General features: G+C 51.3%; 2 protein-coding genes across 7 annotated transcripts in view; both read right to left on the bottom strand.

Annotated features, from left to right (window-relative positions):
- Window positions 1–3,368: 3,368 nt before the first annotated feature.
- Window positions 3,369–8,722, bottom strand: CHMP6 (charged multivesicular body protein 6). Its single transcript, XM_015880122.2, has 8 exons — window positions 8,632–8,722; window positions 8,437–8,546; window positions 7,783–7,870; window positions 7,215–7,301; window positions 7,041–7,106; window positions 6,725–6,805; window positions 6,272–6,326; window positions 3,369–5,633 (listed from the first exon to the last, which is right to left on the bottom strand). The coding sequence occupies exons 1-8, from the start codon at window positions 8,692–8,694 to the stop codon at window positions 5,581–5,583; spliced, it is 603 nt and encodes a 200-aa protein (XP_015735608.1). The 5' UTR covers window positions 8,695–8,722; the 3' UTR covers window positions 3,369–5,580.
- A 377-nt stretch (window positions 8,723–9,099) lies between these two features.
- RPTOR (regulatory associated protein of MTOR complex 1) overlaps window positions 9,100–24,890 on the bottom strand; it is a 112,977-nt gene continuing 97,186 nt past the window's right edge. For 4 of the 6 annotated variants that reach the window (XM_015880020.3, XM_015880023.3, XM_015880024.3 and 1 more), the window contains 8 exons: window positions 23,731–23,835; window positions 20,324–20,371; window positions 16,729–16,835; window positions 15,356–15,483; window positions 15,181–15,267; window positions 12,594–12,710; window positions 12,316–12,445; window positions 9,100–11,317 (listed from right to left, as the gene is read on the bottom strand). In XM_015880020.3, the coding sequence (XP_015735506.1) occupies window positions 11,249–11,317; window positions 12,316–12,445; window positions 12,594–12,710; window positions 15,181–15,267; window positions 15,356–15,483; window positions 16,729–16,835; window positions 20,324–20,371; window positions 23,731–23,835 (791 nt within the window). In that variant the 3' untranslated portion in view covers window positions 9,100–11,248. The remainder of the gene's footprint in view (window positions 11,318–12,315; window positions 12,446–12,593; window positions 12,711–15,180; window positions 15,268–15,355; window positions 15,484–16,728; window positions 16,836–20,323; window positions 20,372–23,730; window positions 23,836–24,890) is intronic. The other 2 variants (XM_015880022.3, XM_015880025.3) reach the window with 1 other exon arrangement.

The raw sequence follows: 24,890 nt of genomic DNA, 5'->3' as shown, positions 1-24,890 counted from the left end.
TCCCTGCTCCTCTCACATCCACCTGAGGCAGAGCAGAGGCACAGCTCAACCTGGGTGCACCTGAATCTGTCCCAGCTCCATCCCAGCTCTATCCTGGTTGCATCCCTGCATCCCATACCAAAAGACGGGGCTGAATGCACAGCACATGTGCAGTTTCCTACACCAGCAGGTTAACCCCTTCCCACTGATGTTGGAGAGCAGGAGGGGAGCAGGGACCCCCTGGCTACAACTGGGACCAATGTGGGACCTCCAGCAGGGAACTGCCTGGTGCTGCAGGGTGCTCCTGCCCCAGGGACCAGGACCAGGACCAGGCTCAGGCCCAAGGCTGCTCCTATTGCCAGCAAAGTGCTTTAGAGAGAGCAGCCAGGAGCAGAGTGCTCCACGCGCATCTCCATCGCCTTATTTTTAGTTGCCTTATGTAAGTTCTTCGCCACGTCACGGAGGTGGGGGGTTCTTGCATCTAATTCCAGTGTGACAGCCCAGCAATTCGAGCAAGCTGTTCTGCTGGAGAAGATAAAAGGATTTGTAATTTCTCATCATGGAAGAGGCCTTTTGGGACGACCTGCGGAGAATCTCGCGCTGTTTCCAGCCTCCACCCTGCTCTGCTTTCTTCCCATCCCCTGCTTCTCTTTATCTCCATCCCCAGGAAACCTCAATACTGACAGCCTCCCTCCCTCACACCCCTGCTCCCAAAGCTCGAAGCCTTCAGGGTTCCTTATTCTCACGTTAAGAGATGGATTCCCTCTATTCCCATGGCAGCTCTCTGTGCTGCGCCCACCGCACCCCAGGGCCAGCAGCAGAACCCCTGCCTGCACCTCGCAGCCCAGTGCTTGCTCAACATGGAACCCAACACAGGGGAGCAGCCACATGGGACCCCGGCAGCTGTAAGGCTCAGGACCATCCCCCTATAACCCCCTTCCTTGGCTGACGGCACATCCACGCACACGGCATCGTCCACCTCCAGCCCCGGGTGGAGCAAAGTTGCTGTGGCAACACCACCTTATGTAATCCACCCAGTTTGGCTGCAGGTGTGTGGAGGAAACGGTGCTATTTTAGAAGTTTCATTAAGTTCCTTCTTAATTATCAGCGTGGCGTCACACCAGCGCTCCCAGCCGGGTCACGAGCCCCAGCGCTCAGAGTGAGCATGGAACCACAATGGTGATGGGTGAAATCAATGGGGCCGAAGGCTCCTTTTGGCCCCTGGGGACAAGGGACAGCAGTGCCCCCATGTCACCCCATGGCTGTGCCCCATTGGAGTGTGTAGAAAGGAGGGGATGCCACCCCAATCCAAGCAGTGCAGCACAGGATGGATCACCTGGAAGTCCCCGTGCCTTCGCTCTCATGCAGATGTCTTCCCATCAGCGTGCTGAAAACGCTGCACATACTCTGCCGCGAACCCTCTCCGTGCTGTGCCAGGAGTTATTTGTTTCTCAAGCCATTTGAAGATGATTTTTCTGACATCTGACGTGGTGCTTTGGGAAATCGGCCTAATGGGTTCCAGCACAACCTCAGGAGCTGCTCCCCACCCCCCCCCTTCCCCAAGCAAGCTCATCCCACTCAGCTGCTTTGGCTGATGGCTTGGGATGCTCTGATCGATGTGCATTTCCCAGCTGTGTGCCCAGCCTTGAGCTGTGCCAGAGAACCCCAAGATGAGCCATAGAGCACTGAGCAGTGTCATGGAGCCCCAAGCTGTGCCATGAAGCCCTGAGCTGTGCCATAGAGCCCCAAGCTGCTGTAGGGATGCACAGTGCCCTGCAATGCCCCATGGTCGATCGCATCCATCCCACACTCTTGGTCCTTCCCCACTGCCCCCAGTGCTGTGCCATGCAGTGCTCCGAGGCACAGGGGACTTTTTGCCTTTGGTTTTATAGAGTCAAGACTTGAAGTTGCGACCAAAAACTGGAGATTCCCTGTGTGTGTCAGCAACTCTCAGCCTGCTAAATCCCCCGGAGCACAAACAGCAAATCAAGTAAAGCCATTTATTGAGGATTAGCAAAGGATGAACAATTCCGGCTCTTATTTTATTAGGTGGAAGCTGTGGCACTGAAATCCAGTGCAGAGCCCAAACTGGCAGTGACAGCACTTTGGGGCCCCCGTGCAGCCCTTGGCTGAGTATCTCTCCTCCAGTCCCCAAAGTAGGTCGGGCATTGCATTGCAGGGCAGGGAATGTGGGGGAGAACTTGAGTGAAGCCGAGCTGGGGGCAAGGAGCTGATGGTAACAGCAGGGGGAGGTCAGCTGGCCAAGGCCTGGAGGACCAGAATGCAGTGATGCCCCATTGCAGCCCCAGCCCATAAAGCGGAGTGTCCATGGGGTGCAGTGCTGGGCCCCCACTGCTCGTCCTCACCATGTCAATGGGCCAGGCATGGCTCTGTTGGCTCCGGTTTGGCCTCAGCTCCCGGATCCATGAGTAATGAATGCTGCATTACAGCGTGCTAAGGAGATCTCTGGGGATACTTCTGAATAACAGGCATAGTTCATGCGATTTGCACAACGGGCACGATGGGATTTGGCATCACGTTGCTGGAACGCGGGCTGGGGGTCACCGGGTGCCACGTGCTGTGTAGTGCTATGGGCTGGGAGGGATAGGGGGGATGCTTTCCCACCTGCACAGCCCCTCAATGGCAGGAGCCCTCTCTGCAGGGGCACAGCCCAGGGATCAACCTCCACTTGCTCCCTGTGACTCGGTGCAACCTTGGGCACAGCCCGGCCTCCACCCAATGGCCGGGGACAAGGAGCGGCTCTGCTGACGGCCACACAAAGGCACAGGGTGTGCACCACCCGAGGAACCTCATTCCTCACACTGTGGGTTGGTGTGGAAGGAGCTGTGAGCTGAGGCTGTGCCCCCCATCAGCAGCACCCGGCCCCATCTAGACAGAGCTCACAGGCAGCTCTCAGAGGTCACATTCCCGTGCAGCCCCGTAACAAACCCGCTTTGTTCCCACTGCTGCTCCAATGAGGGAACGACGCTGATTTAGTTGGGCACTGATTTAGTTGGGCTTGTTTATTTTCCACCCCCAGTTGAATTGGCAGAGCAGCCAGGGGGACATTGCACATCAGCATCCATCACGCTGTGCCCCTCACCTGCATTTCCACACCAGCTTTAGGAACTATTTGCACGAGGGGGGGGTGCAGCACCAACCCCAGCACAGCGCTGCTGCCGCGTTGGCATAGAAACTGCTGCGGCTCTATGGATGCACAGCTTGGCTGCACCAGGAGGGGCTCAGCCCCAAATAACTCACAGGCTGCTTCCAAAACATCAGTGGATGCTCCTGCCCAGGTCCCTCCCAAGAGCACAGGGGTGAGAAGGAGAAGGCAACTCCAAGCCCTGGAAAACATTTACTGTGAAAACACGAGGCTGGAAAAGGAATTGGTGAAACCATTAGAAACTGTTTATTGTTACAGCACACCACAGAGGTCACAAGCACTCCTGGCGCTTCCTCCCAAGGAGACACGGTACAATCTGTTTGGTACAGGGATTAAGGGAGGAAGCTGCTGCCAATCTACTCGCAACTTTCCTGTGGGGAGGTCAGACCTCGGCCTTTCCCAAAGCTGGGAGCTGCATTAACCCCCCCCTGCACCACAGCCCTGACCCGAGCAGCACACAGGGCATGGGCTCAGTGCTCAGCCCAGCATCACTGAGACCTCAGGGAGGGTCTGCAAGGGGATCCCCTGCTGCCAGGACTTGGGGGGGTGTGCAATGTGTGCCCACCCTGCAGAACAGGGTTTGCTCAGAGCGCTGGCAACAAGAGCTGTGCCCCACATGAGGTCCCTTTAGGACCGTATTGGGAGAGCCCAGCATCCATTCCTATGAATCACAAATGAAACAGGGTCAAACTAAAGGAGCAGACACGAAGCTGGCAACGGAGTAAAGGAGACTGAAGGAACAACAAGGCTGATGGCAGCAGTGTGAAGACGAGGCTCTCTCTGGTGGAAAAAGCGAGCACTGCAAGCACCCAGGATGGAACAGAGGGGAGCAACAGCCTTGCAGAAAGCAAAACCATTGCAGAGCATAACCCAGGACACAGCCCTGTGCCACTGTGGGATGGCTGCTCCCAGCACCCATGGGCGCTTGGCATAGGCACAATGATCACTTGTAAGCCATCCTTTGAATGCAGAAAGCCATTTGTTTGCAGAGGTTACCCTGCTTTGTAAACGTGGCTCTGCAGCCTGCCAGCCAGCGGCTTCGTTATGCAACATTAATTAACGGAGAGTGCCCAGGAACCGAAAATAGGGCGGCTGCAGAGCACTGGCAGCAGGCTGTAATGCTCACACCGGGCTCTGGGATGTCACACATGAAGGCGGAACAAAAAGCATGACTGAGAAGATACAAAACGCTGCTGACTCACCAGCACAGCCTCTGGGGTTACTCCGTATTGCTCAGCACCGGGTCTCATATCCCCAACAACGGTCTCTGAGGGAACTCTGGGTCCTTCTGCTCTGTCTCGCAAATAGGGATTAAAGGGTTGTGGCTTTAGGACTGTGATAACACCCATCTGTGGCTTCCTATGAGCATCTGCGAGCTGGCAGCTCTGCTGGCTTCCACGCACAGCTCCACCTGAATGCCCTGACAGCACCTTGGCCACGCCAGCATCCCTCTGTGTGCTGCCCAGAGGAGCTGCACGCTTCACATCACTGCACAACTCACCCAGCCCAATCTCTCTTTTCCTGCTGCCCTGCCAGGAAATAAGGAACAAATGGGAGCTGACAGCTGGAAGCAGAGTTATCTCAGCCCACCTGAGCACTGCAAAGGTGAATGCAGACTGATGGAGCAGAGCCACACGGGCTGACTTGGGGCTCCCAACGCAGCCAAAGTCCTTGCTGCAGTTTTCAAAGGCTCAGCAGATTTCTGCAGGTCCAGCCCTGCACTCAGTGCTGCGGATCAGGAGGAGGAGCAGCTGAGTGGGAATCCTTAATGACCGCCTGTGAGTCATGCCCAGGGACAGCCCAGCTCCTCACCTCACACCGGAGGTTTTCCCCTCTCAATGAGTGCTGCTGCTGCAGGCAAAGGCAAGCAAACACTGCGCCCTGCCCAAAGGAACACCCTGACTGCTTGGCTTTATGCACAGCTGGCAGAACAGAACCCAGCCCGCACGCAGCACAGAGCAGCTGCCTGTGCCAGCACCACCAGCCCTTCCTGAACAGAAGCAAAGCAGGAAAAGCAGCGGGGCTGAAAGCAGAGCAGACAGAGAAGGGCTCACAGCAACCCTGGGATGGCCACACCAGACAGAAGAGCCTTAAATGGAGGGGACTGGACAGAGCAAAGGCAGATTTACAGCTGAAATCAAACCTAGAGAGAAGTGTTTGGCTTTGGAAGTTTGAGAGTTGTTATTTAATCCCAAGACAGCGCAGCTGAGTGAGTTGAGAATTTAAGTTACAAAAAAAAAGAAAGCACTAGAAAAGAATCTTGATACAAGAGCAATAATCCATCGGCTGAGGTTCCCCACCCTGCACAGGGAATCCTGCTCCACAATCTGCCCAGCACAGCTGGGATGCTGCCGAGGCATTGCTTGTTCCCAGCACATACTGGGATGGCAAACTGTCCTGGGTGAAAGTTATGGGGGATCCCCCAGAAACGGGAGTTAAGATGCAGCCACCAGCTCTGCTTTTGGCCTGTTCTTGATGGGTGCTGCTTCTGCGAAGGAAAAAGAAACTTGTTACAGTGAGAACAGAAGTAAAGAGCAGAGCCACCTGCTGCAGATGGGCTACGACTCAAGTTCCACTTCCCAACAGAGCAACAAATGCCTGATGAACTCGTAAACATGCATGACAACTGTACCTATCCACTGTGCCTCTCTTCCCCACAGCACTTCAGGAATAGAAGCACTTTCTGAATGCACCATCCCAGCTGCCCACCTGCCCAGCACACACCCACAACAAGAATCCATCCCTTGGAGAGTGAGAGCAGAGCAGCTTTGCCCCCTTCCCCACCTTCTGACAGCACCAGTCTAAATGGGGCTCCATCAGCTGCCCGCTGCCAGGGCAGCTTGTATTTTGTTTGGCCATCCTGCTGTCAGCACTGAGCTGACATTTGATCCGTGTTTAGTAAACAAGTGCTGGAACCAAACAAGCCCCGTCCTTCCTCTCCCAGAGTTCTCCCATGCAGAAGCTCTGGGGCTTCTTAAAGTAAAGGTTTGGCAATACAGGGTTAGTCAGAGCCATGGGGGGAAAGCAGCTTCCACCACACAGCCGACAGCCCTTCACGTTTGCTGGGACAGCATTTAGAGCAAAGAGGAGGTCTCAAAGCATCGCACACAGAGCAGGCAGTGATACCTGGGGGCTCCTCCGGGAGTGGCTCAGAGGGAACGTCTGGAAGCTCCAACTGCTCCTGCAAGAAGAATGAAAAGCACACGTGGCACTGAGCCTGCAGGGCCCCACATGGTGCTCATGGACCTCACGCACCACAGAGAGTGCTGATATCCACTGATTCCTGTTCATCTGAGCACAATCCACGGCTTTTAGGATCTTCATTTAGTAAAGCAGAACAGCTACCCAGTAAGAACAGAAAGCAGCTGATCGTAACAGCCAGCAGACACAGTACAGCCCTTCAATCATCCCACTTTCAACCTGTGTGTGAAGCAATGAGCCCCATCTCTCATGCCACAGGAATTAGGCACAAACAGGTATAACTCAGATCTGATAACACGAGTGGCAATAAGATCATCCCTTCTCTGCCAACAGCTTCCCAAAAACACGGAGTGCAAGTAATTATGTTGTTAGTCCTACCTGAGTGATAGTGTTTAATTCCTCTAGAATGGCATCTTCGTCTTCCTCAGTCAGGCTCCCAGCCAGTATCTCATCTATTTGCTACATGAGTGAGGAAAAGGCACATTGCAGTCAGAACAGTGCACAGCAGCAGCTCTGTGGCTGACACAGGACACACAAAAGCAGCATGAAGGGGGGACTCAACCAACAGACCTCATCTTTCTACAGGCAACTGCATGAGAGTTCAAGTTCCAGCCCGACGGCCTCTCTTAAAGGAGGCTGGGCACACACTGACCCAGAGAAACCACACACAGCTACTCACACACACCACACGTACCCTCTGGTACTCCACAGCATCCTGGGTTTCACCTATTATTCTTTCCACTTCTTCTATTGACATAACCTGTGGAGAAGAGCCAAAACCCACACATGAGTGAGGCCTGCAGGGTGACATCCAGGATCCCATTGAGTGCAAGGCAATATTGTGCTCGGCCAACCTGGCCACACATACCTGGTGCATTTTGTTCAGACATTCGTTGCCTATTTTCAGGCCCTCAATGACCTTCATTTCGATCTGGGTGAACTCAATATCCTGGACCTGAAACAGGAGGGATGGGGGGAAGCGTCACAGCACTGACAGACCCCCAGGATTCCTAGAGGAACTGAAAGGTGAAGGCGGACAAGAGCCTCAACAGAGGCTTAAATTGTATCAGCAGTTTAAAAAGCTCTTTAACACATGTAGCTGCAAAACCACATCGTGTAGGCTTCTGTTTGCTTCTCAACTCTAAGCTCAGGCCATAGCTTAGGCCATAAACATATCCATGTGTACACCAAGGTACTGAGACAAGCTGAAGGAAGTTTCTCTTCCAGCTGCCCACACTGTGACTAAGGTTCTATTACCTTCCAGAACACACCTTTCACACGCAGTGCTGTACCAGCCCACAACACACTCCCACTTGATTCTTTATAGAGGGGCAGTTTCAGATGCTTTGGGCAGGACCTGATGGGACCTGACACCCCAAAGCAGCCCCTTCAAAGCTGCTTCTGCCCCACATATGGAGCACTCAGTGTTTGCTCACCATCCGCTCCAGGTTGCTGATCTGGTTGTCTGTCTTATCCAGCAGCTGCTCCTGGTAACGCTTCTTCTTCAATAAGAGCAGAGCTTTTCTGAAGGGATAGAGCAGGAGGTGAGCACAGAAGGAAGGAGCAGCTCTTCAACAGGGCCATCAATGAGACACACAAAGGGATCGAGTGTGTGTATGACACCGAGCTGAGTGGGACACGAGCATTGGACACAATGGAAGGGACAGCAGCCAGAGGGACCCGGGCTGGCTTGAAACGTGCACCCATGTGAACCTAATGAGGTTTAATAGGGCCAAGTGCGGGGTGCTGTGATGGGGGCAACATGAGTGGGAGAAGCATGGACTGTGAAGGACGGGGGGTTTGATGGGTGAGATATAGGGCACGAGGGGGCTCTGATGGGTGAGATACAGGACACGAGGGGGCTCTGATGGGTGAGATATAGGACACGAGGGGGCTCTGATGGGTGAGATATAGGACACGAGGGGGCTCTGATGGGTGAGATATAGGGCACGAGGGGGCTCTGATGGGTGAGATACAGGACACGAGGGGGCTCTGATGGGTGAGATATAGGACACGAGGGGCAATAGGGGCACAAAGCACAGCGGTCCCTGGTCCCAGCCCCGTTCCCCCCCGTCCCGGCCGCCCCTTACTCCTTCCTGCCCTCCTTCAGCAGCTGCCGGGCCAGCTCCCTCTCCCTCTCCATGCCCAGGCTGATCCGCTTCTGGTATTGCCGCAGTTTATCCCTCTGCTGCTTCAATTGCTGAGTGAAAGAGAGTGGGGTCGGGTCAGGGCCGGGTTAAGGGCTGAGCCCCCCCATCTCAGTGCCATATTAACCCCACTCTCACCAGCACGGCCTTGTCCTGCTCCGTGACGCGGCTCCGCCGCTTCCTCCCGAACAGGTTCCCCATCTCCCTCCGTCGTTCCTGCCCCGGCCCCGGGCGGCCCCGGCCGCACCGTCCCGCTCCGCCCCCCGACGGCGGCCGCGTTGGGTCCGGTACAACGCAGCGCGGAGCAGCATGCAGTACTCAGAGTGACCGCCAGGGGGCGACAGTGAGACGGGAACGGGAGGTGGGGGGGGCGACTATAGGGACTAAGGGAGGGGGAGAGCAGGGGGTCTATAACAGTAGGAGACGGGGGGATAAGGGGTGTCAGGGAGGGTTAGTGGGGATGGGGGGTATAGGAAACGAGCCCAGGGGGTGCAGGGAAGGAGCAGGGAAGGAGCAGGGAAGGAGCCCCACAGCCCTCCATCATCCCACCCTATTTCTGCCCCCCTCCTCCCCCCAACTCACAGCCCCAGATTCACCATTTCTACATTTCTTTTTTTTATTAACCATTTATTTATTTGCCTGTAATCGTTCGACTCTCACATGACAATCGTGGGTTGGTTTCATTCTCTGTCTGTATTTTTTTTTTAATATATATATATATATATATATTTGTAAATTTTGTTTTTTTTTGTTTCGTTTGGTAAAATAAATAGAGATAAGTGAACTTTTAGGTAGGATGCTCTCCAGAGCTTCAGTTAAACTCCATGATTGAATCCCTGCGGCACAGCTGTGAACACACACACACACACACACACACACACACACCAGGTACCCACACACCCCCCTCCTGGTGGTCACCAGACACTCAACTCGCTCCTTTAAGGTCAAACACACTGATAGAAGTTCACCGAAATCTACTGTTTTGCTTTCCAAGCTGTGTATGTTAATGGGTTACGCGGAGAGGAGCAGCTCTGTTAGATCATCAGTGACGTTTGCTAACTGGAAGGGTGGACTTGGAGGTGGTTTTTCCTTTCGTTTCAAGCCTTTGAGCTGTCACCTTGCAGAGGGTCCTTAGTGGGGTCAGCACGGAGCCCTCAATGCTGCTTTGCCCACTCAGTTCAAGGAACATCAGCACAAGGAGGGTCCCCCTGCAGTGAGGCAGGCAGAGCCACAGGGGGGATCTATGACCCAGCTGCCTCCAAACACAAGGAACAACGACATTATCAGGTGTGTGGGGGGCAGTGCTGGGTCATGGCAGAGGGGGGAGCTGCCATTCACACAGTAAGGGAACGTTTCTCCCCTCTCCATCACCGTCCACCTCGTTGCTGGGAGCCTGCAGACCCCACTGGTGCAGCTGGAAGGGAACGTGTCGGGTTTAGGAAATCAACCTCTGTGGCCACAGTGATTTTTGCACAGTGCAAATCCCCCCGTTCCTTGCTCAGGGAAACGGCACCTCAGCAGCACTTAAAGAAATCTGCCCTTTGGCTTCGCACAGCTCTTCCCCACGCTGATCTCCAGACACATCGTGGGCTTCAAGGGACAGAAACATTCATTACACGGACTCAGAAGGTGCAGATAACGGAGCTGGGACAGAAGCTGCTTGCTCCAAGCAGGAAGACTCGCTGTCCTCCCTGTCTTTAGTGATTCCTTTGTGCTCAGACCACGTGTGGTTACGTGCCCCGTTGTGCAGGGACACAGCCAAGCCACAGCCACGCGTGCACCATGTCTGTAGCTGCACACGTACAGCATCCAATGTGCAAACGTCCAACACCTCATTGAGTTTTAGCACATGGACTGACAGCCTGTGCTTTGAGCTCGGCTCCTGTCGGCTCTGCTGGGCAGAGGTTCTGCCAACGTGTTTGAAGAGTTCACTGTGGGCAAAGGGATGAGGACTGCAGAGCAGTGACTGAGGACCCCAGGCTGCACCGTGTGCTCGGGTGGCAAGTGGTTACATGAGTGATGTGCTCCAGACGGGCTGGGTTGACAGAGATGCTTTCTTCCCTCACGTCCTGTATGTGCAGCCTCACTGCATGGTGGCATCCTGCCCTGCTCCTCTCTTCTCCCCAAGTCCCATTCCTCAGGATCTCTGCCTTCCCTCTCTGTCTCACGGTCTTCTGTCTCTTCCAAAGGAGGGGAAACAACATGAGAACAAGGGTCGCACAATGGAGATGCTTCCCTGCATCCCCTGCCCACATCAGGCAGTGCAGGAGCCGTGTAGTTCCATAGACAGGCAGCCCAGTGCTGGCTGAGGGACGGCTGTTTGGCACAGGGCAGTGGCACTGGAGGGGTCCCTCTGTCAGCTGGGACTCACAGCAAGTCCTGATGTCAGTCCTGAACAATGCTCCAGCAAAACGAGGAAGCAAAGATCAAAACCAAGAGCCTTCTCCGAGGGCAGCGCCTCATCCAGAGCTGTGTTTCTAACAGAGAAGCCAACCACCGGAAACCAAAATAAAGTCTTCCTTTTTCTGCAGCTCTGAGAGAGGATACAGGTGAAAGAAGAAAAACCAAAAAGAAGTCATGGGAATAGCAGGAGATTGTCTCTCTTCCCCTCGCCCAATTCATCAGTAGCCAAGTCAGAACCCAAACGTTCAAGTGACGGGGTGCAGCAGCAGCAGCCAACACGAAACATTCAAGTCGATAATCTCGCTATGTACATTGCAGGCGCTGCCTGCTGGGACTGCGCTGCCACGAGCCGTTATCTGATCCTCTTCTCCACCGAGTACACAGAGATGTAGTAGTCGTTGCTCCCGACTGCCAGGTGAGGCTGTGGAAAGGGCAAAGGGGGGGTTAAATGTAAAGCTGGTGTGTGGTAATGAGAGGAACATCTCAGGGTTATGGTTATGGGTGACATTTGCAGCAGGAATGCCCAGATGTTGGAAAGCTTTGAAGTGCATCTGACAACGCAGCTCTGACGACACTCCTGCCAGCACCTACGTTGTCCCAGCGAGTTCTTGTGCCCATTCCAACCAGAGGGAGAAATTACGGTGACTATTCATTGCCAACCTGTAACATCATTCTTCGAAATGGCTGCAAATCTGTTTGTTAAGAACGGGCTGCCTGGACTGAAAATTAACAGTCCCTGTGCCAAAAGGGCTGGGAATAATCCCTGCTAAGAGACCTGGGCTGGGTGAATTTGCTGATTTCAGGAGCAATATAAATGTTCAGCTACTTCTCCTCCAGCTGCAGGACAGTCTACGTATGCCTTCAGCTTTTGCAGATCCCTGATTGCTTTGTTTTTCTGCTGCACAGCATTAGGTCTTCCTACAGCCTTATGTAAGTGACAGTGTAAAAGCAGCCCCAGAGATACCCGGGCAAACATGCTGTCTGCAATAGAGGAAGCACAGAATAAATAAGCACAGAGTGCTTGGAAGTGAGAGGCTGCCCCTCTGCAAGCAGCTCAAGGCATATGCACCATGAAGGATTTCAGTGGTGAAAACCAAAGAGCCACCCTGGGCTGCAGACCCAGAGTGATGGGGACAGCACAGCAAGATGAACCACAGGTCAAAAGGGTTCAGCAGCTGGGAGCTGTGTGCTGGTCTGCTCTGTGGGTCAGAAAGCAGCAGCACTGCTGGGGCCTTTGGACAGTCATGTGGGATGGGATGGAGGAAGAGCATGGAAGGATCTGGGCCGAGGGGCTCAAAGAGATTGGGACAGCCTTGCTCTGTGTTGGGGTGTGTGGGGGGTTCTCTATGTTTTTCCCTTTCCTAATGTCAGCTTTAACTGAGAAACGCAGATTCCAAAATCCAAGGAGAGAATACAGACCCAGTGAGGATGGAACGCCAGGCAGCTGATGGCTCCAACTCTTTGTCCCATAAAACCATCGTAGTATTTGATATTGTTGATCAGCTCCCCGTTTCCGTTGTAGATTGCAGTGAACTGATTCATTGAGCCACTGAAAGGAACCAAGAGAAGATGGTGTTACTGACAGCAGTTTGCTAACACCAATATTTCGCCTCCAGCCCCTTTTTCAGCTGTGGAGAGCTGAGCTGCTCATCCTCTCTTTTCACTCCAGGGATGCAAGAGGCAAAACAAGAACTTACCATGCAAAGAGGTTGGCCTGTGGGTGAATGTCGAGGGCTGTCAGCCCTTTGACTATCTGGAGGACCTTCATGGACTCTGGCATCCGGGGGTCGAAGAAGCGCACGTCTCCATTCACACTGCCAACACAGGAGATCCACAACGTCAGGCTGCACCCAGCAAGGTCCTGCAGCCCCCAAGCAGAGCCTGTCTGCGAGCTGACCATCCCCAGCTGAAGGTTAAGAGACAGAAGACACGCACCACTGCCTCCTCTGCCACTGCAGCTGAATTTCCACTGATGTCGTTGATATTTGGTGCCATCCACAAAGCACTAAGTGCTGTGCAAACAGCTCTGCCCCCGGGAGCGATCCGTTAGTACTTCTATTGCTTACAGCCCATCCCCGAGTACCATTGCCTTTACTGTTATGTCGTCTCCAATGCACTAAGCTACATGTCAGAACCAAATTCCTTCTCCTTTTTGCAGTAGAAAACTGTATTAGAAAACTGTAACCTGATGGGATCAATCCATTACACCAAATGTTTGCATACAGGAGCACATCCCCACTGTGCAGAGAGCCCTGCAGACCCCACACAACAAACACTGCTCAACATCCAGGCTGTGCCAGCCCCATTTGTGGCTTCATGAGAGAGGAAAGGACGAAGAAAGCAACAGCAGCAGCAACAAGACGCCGTGTCTGGTAAATCAAGCACTTTTCCAACACAAATGACTTGTTGTTAAGTGATGCTAATAAACTAAACTAAACTAACCTAACTATAACTAAAATAATGGAGTAGAATCCTACCTGTTAGAAATGGACATGTCTCCTATAGGCCTGATTTTGTGAAGACTCATCTGCTCCTCTGTGCTCTTTAGAACAGAGTGTGCAGGGACAGGCACACAGAGACCTCTCATGGAAACTAAAGGCAGCGTCACCTCATCTGACCTTACTCCCCTGGCAGCACACGGAAGGGTTCTGACACCACAACATTTAAGGTGCCTTTTCTTTCCCCCCCTCTCAAGTCCCTGATGGCCACGTACAGCTGCGAATCCCCCTGCAGAGTTCAGAACAGCTGAGAAAACATTAAGAAGTACATTGGCTCCTGTTTGCTTACCTCCAGAATACCTAACACCCATCAAAAGCTGCTATGGAGGATTACTTATACCATCATAAGAAGCTGCAACTCCAGCTGTCACATAATTAAATTTTAATTTAAATTTTCATCTGGTCCAGATGAAAAGTTTCTCTGTTATTCAGGGAATTATTCCATAAATAAGACAACATCTCACAGTGTTTTTTAGGAAATAGTTATACCAGAACCTTCAGTGACATACATTTTGTTTTCCTTGGATCATAGAACCATAGAATGGCCTGGGTTGAAAAGGACCACAATAATCATCTTGTTTCAACCCCCTGATATGTGCAGGGTCACCAACCAGCAGCCCAGGCTGCCCAGAGCCACATCCAGCCTGGCTTTAAATGCCTGCAGGGATGGGGCATCCACAGCCTCCTTGGGCAACCTGTTCCAGTGCATCACCACCCTCTGGGTGAAAAACTTCCTTCTGATACCTAAACTAGAACCCCCTTGTCCCATCACTATCCACCCATGTAAACAGTTGTTCCCCCTCCATGGATCTCGCTGTCAAATGAATGAGAAGGTAAAGTGGGAGAAACTGAGAGTGATGGGGTTTGTCATAAGAACCAGAGTTCCTTCAGAGCTGTCTGCTGAGGCACAACACCTTCTCATACCCTTTAAATCCTGAGAAACAGCATCATTTTCTCATAGGAAAATGGAAAGGAGGGGGAAAAATGAGCCTTCAGACACAGGCTGGCCAAGTATGAAGGCCTGAGCGCTGGGATTGTTGAAAGAGATTACAGAAAGGAAGATTAAAAACTCTCATATGTGAGCCTGACAAATCTGGCAGCAGCGTCACTTAAGTCCCCTTCTGAAAATCTTAATAACTTTTTGCTGACCCATCCCCCGCTTCGGGAACGTTCTGCACCACAGAAAATGGGTTTGTTTGCATTTTGTAACCAAGAGGGGGAAAAAAAAAAGCCTCTCTATGTGCAAACAGCGGCGGCGTGACAATAAATTATATTCTGCTGTTCTTTAATGGCCAAATAAGTATACGCTGCTCTCTATGCAGTATTTACCAGGCTGCAGAAATGGATTTATGTGTAGAAAATTGCTAGATAGCAAAGTAATCCTGCACAGCAATATGCCCAACAGATGCAACATAAACCTCCTTCCTTCTCGCGTTCCGTCTCAAATGACCCCACAAAGAGGCTGGCAATAAAGAACAACAACATAAGAGATGCTATATCTAGCTCGGGTTTCTGGTTCACTCGATGCCTCCCTCACACGCCTCGTGATAGTGATTTCAGCACAGCTACTTTCTTGTTTACTCTCAGACCTCACTAACAGGCTTCCAAAGAAAGCTCCGCGTTTTCTTTTTGCCTTCTCGCCATCAAGTCTGCAGCAGGAGTTAATTACTGAAGCAACTGTCAAACTCTTTACACTTCGAGCTCCTGAAATACCAGAGGCGGGTTTTAAACAGCAAAGCAAGCAGCGCTGATGAGAAAACAGCTCCAACAGTGAAATCTCTTCTACCTGACGCTCATGATGTTGCCTTCAGGATGCTTCTGCAGGTACGCCTTCACCACCCAGGCTGTGTGCTCTCTGTAGGTCATGACACGGCTGAGGAATAAGCAGAGAGGGGAGAGGTGGTGAAGGCATGGAGGGGGAAAGGCGAGGGTCCCACACAGCAGGGCAGCATGGGGTTTACCATTCGCTCAGAGCCATCCTCCGGTCGAACACACGGATGGAGCCGTCACCCAGCCCTGCCACAATCAGGGACCGATGGGAGTCACACGACAGGCTGGTCACACAACTGTCTGCCCCGGTGGGGATGTCCTGCAGAGAGAGCACACAAAGCTGACACCGAGGTGTGTCTTTGTGCCTGCAGCCCACAACAGGAGGCACAAAGGGCAGGCTGCTAAACCAGACACATCCCTGCCCTCTTCCTTTCCCCATTCTGTACATCAGACCAAAACCAAACCACGGTTAAACCGTGGCACTGCATTGCTGCAGCCTTCCTCCAGACTCTCTGGATAGACCAGAAATGGGAGCAGTGGCCTTGGAGATGATGGTCACTGCTGCATGTGACAGTGCCGTGCCATCCAGCAGTGAGAAGCAACCCAGGTGATCTCTTTAGATGGCAGACACTGTGTGTACCAAAAGAAATGACATGAAAGAGGAAAACTGGAGCACACAAGGAGCTGTGCTGGGAGCACGTGGTGTGCTCTCACTCTGATGCTGTTTTCTTCCCCCTTTCTGTTTGCCATGAGCAAAAGAATTGCTCAGAATCATGCCTATGGCCGGTACGAAGAAGAACATTTTCAGTTACAACAAGTAATGCTGCAAAAGTAGGCTAACAATCAGGAGGCACGTTAGGGCTGCATTAGCTAATTTCACACTTCAGTCCTATTTTTGCTCTCGCACATATTCACCTTTCCCACCCGCCATTCACAGCTGAGTGAAGGAGCTGCTGGCTGGAGCACCCAACTCCAGGGCTGTTTGAGCCAGCCATGTTAACTGCCTGAAAGCAGAGCACGGCTTTGAAGCAGGAACAAGCAGCAGAAGTGAAAATGAGGTACTTGCTTCTTCAGCTCCATCCAAAGTGCTTCCAGAGGTGCACTTCTTGCAGTTCAAAGCACGGGAAGCACCTTTGTTAGCTCAGCTTACAAAGCTCGCTGCTCTTTGTGCTGAATCTCAGTTTTCCAGTGTTACTGAGTCAGGAAGTTCCAACCAGTTCAATTTCAACACCACCACTCTTGGTAATTAAAAAAGAAACTCTTTCTTTAGGCACTTGCAGCACAATCCCTCATCCTCAGCATTTCAAAGCTTTTCACCCCCTGAATTTTGACGCTCCCTAATTTACATAGCAAAAAAATAATAACATGTGAAAGTAACTAAGATTAACGTAGGTTTAATTGTGCTGCTTTGAAGGGTTAAAGCATCACAGTGATTATCATCCTGTTCTCTGCAGCACAACAACCTGCTGCAGATGCAGAGCTGTGTGCTCACTGCTCGCACAGCCCAGCAGCTCTCCTGTGTGCAGCAGCACCGTGTTCCTGCAGGGCCGTGCATGGATCTTACCTGCACTTTCATCTCCCTGTCCGTGTCCCAGATGCGGATTATCCTCACGTCTCCTGAGGTCATGAGCAGCCCGGTCTCTTGTTCCCAGTCCACCACCATTCCTGCTCCTAGGAGACAACACAGGCAGGGTGTGGAAGTTACAGCACAGGTAGATCTGCACTATTTACAGCCACTGTCTGTAACACAAGGCCATGGAATCTACCATTGCTACAGGCAATGAATGTACAACTGCAAACACACACAGCCTCCAAATGGGATCCAAGCTGGATTTGAGTCCAGCTCATGGCCTCCACCTCTTGGCTGGAGGGAATGCTTAGGAAAGCCTGGGTGTAGGGACTATATTTTAATACAGGTTTGTGGTTAAGGGGGTGATTTATACATTAAAAACACTCAATTGGGGTTAGAAACACTGACAGCCTGGACCAGCAGCCGCCTGCAGGGGGCGCTCGGGAGCCGAGTAGAAGGGCCGGGTGCGGCGGGCGCGCGAAACAGCGGCTTAAATGCGGCCGCGGGGAGAAAAACCTTTTGTGACACCGCGCGGGTGTTTGGCTGCGAGTGACGCGGGAGGGCGACTTCTGACACTGCGGCTGAAGCGAGTGAGAGAAACGAAACAGAAAGAGCCCATCTATCCCCATAAAAGGGCAAATGGTGTCACGGGGGGAATGGCAGAGAGCTGGCTCACGTCTATGTGTTACATCGTAGTATTTCAGGATGAGGGGAAAACAGATTACTGCTAATTATAATTTCCTCTTTAATGAACAGAGGACTCACCTGCTGAGCACTGGCTGGTGGCTGCAGGATGCTTCAGCCTCTCTAAGGAGGAAGGAAATGCATCCTGCACCTGAGCTCATCCTGCACACAGAGCAGAGACCCTGCAGCACCCAGCAATGCAGTTCCCCGACTGCATTGTTAGCTAAGATGAAGGTTTATCCTGTAAGGGACGATAGGCTCCCAGGTAACGAGTGATAAATCATCCACAGTGCAGGGGGAAAGGAAATAAACGAGGTGGCTGTTGGTGTTCCTGAGCCGTTTAGCACAAGTGCTTGCAGTGCTGCGTGATGGGAGATGATGCACAAAGCAGCACATCAGCGGCCGCTATCCAGGCTGTAACTTCCTATGGCTGCTCCCCCAGGATTCCAACCCTGTGCATCAGATATGGGTCTCACGGGGACCATTCCCTGTATAAATTTCAATAGATAACAGCTATGTTGAAAAACAGCTGCCTTCTGGTGTCTGTGCTTATTTTTATCACGGCTGTATGTGGGCAGCCTGCACTGGGCATCATCAATACCTGCACAGCCCACGGACAGTAACACCTTGCACTGTGATGGATGATTTCTGACCACAGACCCCATGGAACAGTGCTGCCTTCCCCTCCATGAGGCAGTGGGAGGGCTGTGTGACCTCACCCCATTGATTCCCACAGCTCCCTTCAGTCAGTGTCACTCTGCTGATGCCAAGGACTACGCACAGCAAGGGAGAGCAGGACCTGAGATGCTGGAAATGCACACAACCCCCTGGAGCTGCAATGTCTCCAATTATGTTATTTCTGTAACCAGAATTCAGGTGTTCCTCCCACACTTGCTCCTATGGGATTTACCCCCAGACTCAGGGAGGTGTGGGCTCAGTTTACCTCCCCTCCCCACCCCCCTGCTCTACAGCACAACCTCGGTGTGATACTAAACCTTGGACCACTTGCAGGCTGCAGCCCCCCTGGGGCACAAACTGCCCCTGGATGCCCCCAGGCTGCCTTTTCTTCTCCCTCTCCCACCTGCAGGGTTACAGAGCACAGAAGCACCAGCGTGACTCAAAGCAGAGCACAGCCCCAGAGGGCACGGCCCCATATTTCTGCAGCGCAGGTACTGACGTCCTTCACTTTGTTAGGGAAGCCCCAGGAGAGCAGGAAGGAAGCAGGGAGCTGGCAAGCATGTGCTTCTTCTTTCTTGCTTGGCGTAAGTAGAAATTTGCTTGAGGTACGACAGATGACGGCTGTTTACCTACTGGGGCCAACAGCTCCCGTGAGGCAGAGATGGATGGGGGTGCATGCAGGTTGGACATACATCTCCTTGTTAACACATCTCCCTGTACCACCCGGGGGGAGCCCTGGGGATGGAGGCAATGCAGCCAGGCAGAGGTCACAGCCACACAGCATGCAGCTCACACAGACGTGAGGGATTCTACTGCTGCACTTGGTGGCCTGATGTGACCTGCGCCATCATTAAACCATTGGTCTTTCTCCAACGTACCAGAGATCTGCAGTGCAGCCATTTGTGCAGAGCTTGGCATGAATGAAGAGACAGCCCCTTAGCTTCCATTCAGTAAAACCCCCCTGCAGGAGACTGGGCAATGAGAATGGATTTTTGGTGCTTTAGTGATGAAATAGTGGTGCATTCTGCTGCCAAGCAAATGGTGAACCTCATGTGCTATTAAGACTTCCTTAGCAGGTGAGAAGAAATCCTTTTGCTGATTTTTTCACTAGAATACCCACCCAGAAAGTGCTAGTGAATATTTTGTATGGATTCCCAGGTATCTGCTCGCAGTTGCAGGGATGCAGTGCAGTTGTTTGGCATTAGCAGCACTGCTCCAACAAGAGAGTTGCTGGCCTTTCCTTATGCTGCTCGGATGCCTGCATTACCAAGCAGGGATTTCCCTGCAGCCACACCTTGCTAATCTCAGCCTTTCCATTTGAGAATAGATTTCTGAGTGGGACGCAGAGCCACAATGATGAAAGCAACACATCAGCTTTGCTAATTTCAAACTCACTGCTTTGCTTCCAAACGGGGATCTGCAAAGACCTCCAGCTAAAGAGCTCTGCATCACACACCCCCGCAATCACCTTCGTTCTGCTGATCGCTATGGATGTGTTTGGCTCATATCAGACAGCAAAGATCGATAATAGCAGAGCAGCTCAGGAGCACCACGTCAGCACTCACCCCACATATGTGTGCACACAGATGCTGGCACATCAGCCATCTGCTTCCCAGCAGCAAGAAGGGGTCAGGCTTAGTGCCAGGCAGCCCTGGGTCCCACAGCAGGAGGCTGGGGGCTCATCTACCTCCCTGCCACATGAAAGAATAGAACCTGTGCCATTTACTGGGCATTTCCCTGCCAAAGGACTAAGTTCACTCTCCTAAGCCTGCTAGGTGAGATTCTTAAGCTCCTCTCTCTCAACTGATCTTTATAGCAAAAGTGTATTACAAAATAACCCCAGCAAAATCCACATCAGCTTAATGGCTGCTTGCTCTTAGAACCCGTCATCCAAACTCTTTCGTCTGGGGATGCTTTGAAACTTTCCAAGAAAGAGAGATTTCTGCCTCCCAGAAAACTGCCCACGCTTCCTGAGCAGAGCTCAGCAGATGATGCAGACCTGTGGATCTTTGTCCTTTCCTTCGGTGCCCGGCTGATGCTCACAGCTGTCACAGACACATACAGCACAAGGAGTGGAGAAGGAGGAGCAGCAAAGCCTTCCAGGAGCCACAAGGACCCAGCAATCATTCCAAACAGTGCCAAAAACCAACCAACCAACCAACCGAATGTGGACAAGGAGCTCCTTCCCACCCCGCCTGGCCATAGGAACAGGAAAGAAAGCACTCACCTCCCTGCTTACTTCTGTCAAGATAGATTGAAACCCTTCGGGCCAGACCTGTGAGAAGACAGGGATTAGGGGTGACACCACGGGTCAGCCAGAGCAAAACAAATCTTACAACAGGATTAGAAAGAAGCAACTCAAAGCAAAGGACAGGACAGAGAGTGAAGCAGAAGCACCGAAAGCAGCACATGCCTCCATCCCGAGCAGCATTAGTTTGGTCACATCCCTTCCCAGGACCAGTGGCTGTGCACACACCATGCCTGCAGGCCTGATGTTGAATGAGGAGATCTTGGGAGCTGCACTGATCTGGCTCTAAGCAGGAGGAGAGCCAGGGCCAGAGCCCAGCCTGCACAGCCCTGGTACCAGTGAGGAGCTGCAGCCTGAGCAACTGACAGGGTGCAATGGACATGGCTGCTGCCACAGGAGAGCACCAGGCTGAGTTGGAGCAGATGCAGGGCACAGGGCTCTGCTGTGCAGTGAGCAAACAGCCCCAGGACCAGCACCCCACAGCCAGGAGCCCCAGCAGCCTTTTCTATAGAAAATGCCCAAAAGCCTCCTGTGATGAAATCACAGTTTCGGAGCACTCCAGGTTTACACTCTTCCTATGCTGCTCACTGGAAGATGCTTGGTTTTTCCTACAGTATTTCTGTAAATTTCATGCTCCCTTTCAGCACTGTGGCTACTGACAATGATTTACCTCTTTCTCAGACCCTCCCATCTCTTGCGTTTGCCATGTGAGATGTAACACTGCTTTACAGCAGAGCACCTGGTACCGATGCATCTTTAATGTTGACTTAAAGAGGCTTTCTTGGCACATCGTGCGTGCAGACGCAGATCTAATTAAGATCAAAATCAACACAGTCAACTGCCAACACAGCAGTTTAAGATTCACCATCCCTGAGTCTCGCTCAAGCCGACTGATGTACAATGAGTTGGGGTCAAGCTACTTCTGAGCGAGAGCATCTGACCCAGCTCAGCACTTGGTGCGTTCAGTTCTTTCACCTCGGGCTGCACAGCACAAGGAAGGTCTGGAGGAGTGCGAGAGGTTAAGCTTTGTGCTTCACCCTGTATCATCCCCCATCACAGCCTCTGAGCATCTGTTATTGTCAATATCCCATTCCTTTGACAAGCCAGTGATGCCTTCAAGCTTGCAAAGGATGTATTTAGGTACCGTGTATTCCTCCTTCCTTTTATAAGAGGGAAAGCTGCCTACAAAAGTCAGTATTCTGCTTGCAAGAAGACTGTTAAATTCAGAGAGGAGTCTGACATTGGGGAAAAGGATGGGAGTGGAAAGAAGGAAATCAATAGTGGGAGCACACAAACCCCAGCAAAACTCCTGAGCTCTGCAGCTTCAAAGATGCATCTTCAGTTTTATGAGCCAGCGCTGGACCACAACTCGAGTCTTGGCAGCAAAAGATAACTGCTCAATAGAGCGTCTCATTTCCAAGGGGACTTGATCCACATAGCTCTTTTGAACTGAGTACAGTTATTCCTCTCTGCACAAATATCTCCCCTTTTCTTCTTCTGAACCTAGTTCTACTGCTCCAAAGGTGAAAGACAAGGGAAACAGGGCCCAGACTTCCTAAGACCTTACTGGAAAGAAAAAGGTAAAACCATCTCAAAAGAACAGATTCAAGTTTGGGCACATTTGTTCTGGCAAATGTAAACCCTCAACTCTTAGAGCTAAATCAGCTCTTGCTCAGCTCTTAACCTATTCTGCAACGTCAAACATCGATGCTAACAACCCTTTCTTCTACATTAAAGCCTTGTAGAGAAGAAGGTAAAGTCAGCAAATGCTATGCCCTTATATAAGGTACACATAGAAAGCAAGGTAGGAAAATGGAGTTAGCCTGAAGGAGTTCAGTCTACAGCTGTCAGCATCTTCCCTGAACACGACTGATGATGCAGCAAGAAGACGATGTAAGAGCAGTGCAGGGAAATCCCAGACATCAGCTGTTCAGCTGAGTCCATCACCAAGGAAGCAAAATTCAGAGCCCAGAGATGGTAAATGTTAATCAACATCCTTCACAAAAACTGGCGTTGGCAAGGAAGGCACGTGGACCAACTGAATGACGCTACAAAGGGCAACTTGAGATGACTGCTGGATACTTTCCTCTCTGCCTACAGACAAACACGTGCCCTGCATTACCACTGTTTTCATCCTGCTTTTATTGACGTCTCTGCAAAGAGCAAGTTTGGACCATGGCAATTTTCTCAGTATGCTGCAGACATCCAGCAGCTTCTCATCAGCTTTGCACACATACTGCAGTGAGGCACGGAGCCTAACGTTACCTCAAATGCAGTTCCTCATTCCTAAAGCACCGGAGACGAAACAGGAGGTATTAAGGAAAACAGCAGATATGAGCTCAACAAGGCAGCACTGGTAAAATCCAATGAATAGCTAAAAGAGCTGTGTCAGACTCCCGTGATGAGCCACAAGCTCCGAAATGAGAACTGTCAGATTTTAAGGTCAGAATGAGTGATGGTGGTCATCTCATCTGACCTCCCCACACAGCACAAACCAGAGAATCTCACCCAGCAATTCCTGCATTAATCCCACAAGCACTGATTGAACCACAGTGCATCTAGAAACACCTGTAGCCTCGGTTAGAACTATTCAAGTGACAGAGAAACCCCATGAGAGCATTAGTACATTATCAAGTCTCAGAAGGACAAAATGTCCATCTCCTTTAATATCTTCAAACAGATTTCAGGATGACTTAAAACTGGCCTTCTGGTTTCATCCTGTGCACAGCAGGATGGCAGTGCTCCTTTGTACATCTTTTTCTAAGTTTTCTAGCATCCAAATCTGTTCAATGTTTAACTGTGCTGCCCTGCAATGTGCCAGATCTGGACTGCATATTCTCATCACCTCCTGACACACAATGAGCAGTGGACAGTAAGTGCTGGAATTGAGCTAAATGAAGTCAGAGGTGCAACATGCAAAGCTGTGCGAAGGCTGAGCAGCCCATCAGAAGGAAAAGAGGCAGAATGTGAGCCACTATCCCACACAGAAGGGAAGAACAAACTCCTGCCACAAGGAGCAGGGCAGTTCCATCGTTGTTCTACAGATCTCTCCTTAGGAACAGGCCAGAGGAACACCTGGCCAAGACAGCTGCTCTGAGGTTTGCAAAGGACAGAAACTTTGTGCCCTTCTGCACTCCACCAAGAGGCTCCTTTAGGTGTTCTTCAGCACTGTGGGAGCTTGTTGTGTTGGGCTTTTAGTCTTGTTGGTTTGTTTAACAAGAAACAAACACAAAACTTGGCCAAAGACCATTCCAGAAAGGTAGAGACTGTTAAACAAGGATGTTACTGGTGGCTGATGCTGAGAAACCCATTTTGCTGTATTCATCTTGAGAAATAAACCATATCAACACACCTTTGACCTCCCAATCTCCAGGTAGGGGACCTACCTCGTGTAGTTGGCAGCATGTCTGACAGCCCCTGCCACGCCGTTACCATCTCCGGGTTCTTCTCCAGGTCTGCAAAGTTCTTCCATACTCTGATGGCACCATCATCTTGGGAAGCACAAAACAGAACACGATGCCATGTCATTGCCAATGCAACCCTCATAGTTGTGCATGATAAAAAGAAGAGCAGCAATGCTGTGCTCATAACAAACTCCAGAACTGAGAGCCTTGCTGGAACATCATACTTTCTATTAGAGTTGTTTTTTCCTTTAATCTTATTCCATAAAATCTAATATATTGTTCCACTGGGAACTGCTCTAGAGGAACTTTTCTCCTTCCTACAAATAACACCTGACATCAGATGTCGTTCATCTCTTTGACCGATTTTCTCTAGGAACTGTCTCTGTCCTCCTTACTCTTGCACTGAGAACCACAAAAATACCCTCCTAAATACAAAATACAGCCCCACAAAGAAGCTGAATCGAAGCCCAGCCCATCAGCAGCAGATCTTTCAAGTACATCATGTATTTCTTTCAATTTGTTCCCCATCTGTGAAACTCCTGTGCTAAGAATCAATAAATTGAAAGAAAAATGTCCTAAAGGCCCTCTCAAATCCTCTTCCACCTCTCTTAATTATACCCAACCTGTACGTTTCAGCATGAAGTTTGAAAAGCTATTGAAAACACTTAGACTGACAGGTTTAGAATGGTTCCTTGGGAGCGAAGCATTTCTTACTCGCAGCTTTACAGACCAATGAATGAGAAAAAGCTCTTCATCCTTCCTTATGTGATGCAACAGGGCATTCTGGAGAACTGCTTCCCTGGCTGAGACACAGGGACTAGAGAGACTCACAATAAGCTCAGAACTATTGGAGAAGTTCAGTGCCTAAAACAATCCCTGTCTGCTCTGGGCTTCAACCAGCAACCAAACCTGATTCCTCATACTTTGGCTGCAGCACGATTTTCCCTTCAGCTCTGAAAGCAGCTTTTGACCATCTAAGGATCACAATGTCCAAGGAATGGCACAGGAGGTTGCTGTGAACTTGCCATGCCAGGTTCTACCTCCAAACGCCATAACAAACAAAGCTGTGCCTGGAAACAGTTTCAGCAAGTGTTTGATTTGTTTGCTATTTGAGAACACTGCAGCACTTACATAAGCTGTTC

This window comes from Coturnix japonica, chromosome 23 (genome assembly GCF_054131305.1).
Source record: "Coturnix japonica strain WE chromosome 23, WE-NBRP24, whole genome shotgun sequence".
NCBI lineage: Eukaryota > Metazoa > Chordata > Aves > Galliformes > Phasianidae > Coturnix > Coturnix japonica.
Note: the sequence above shows the minus strand (reverse complement) of the source record. Positions and strands in the feature narration are given on the sequence as shown.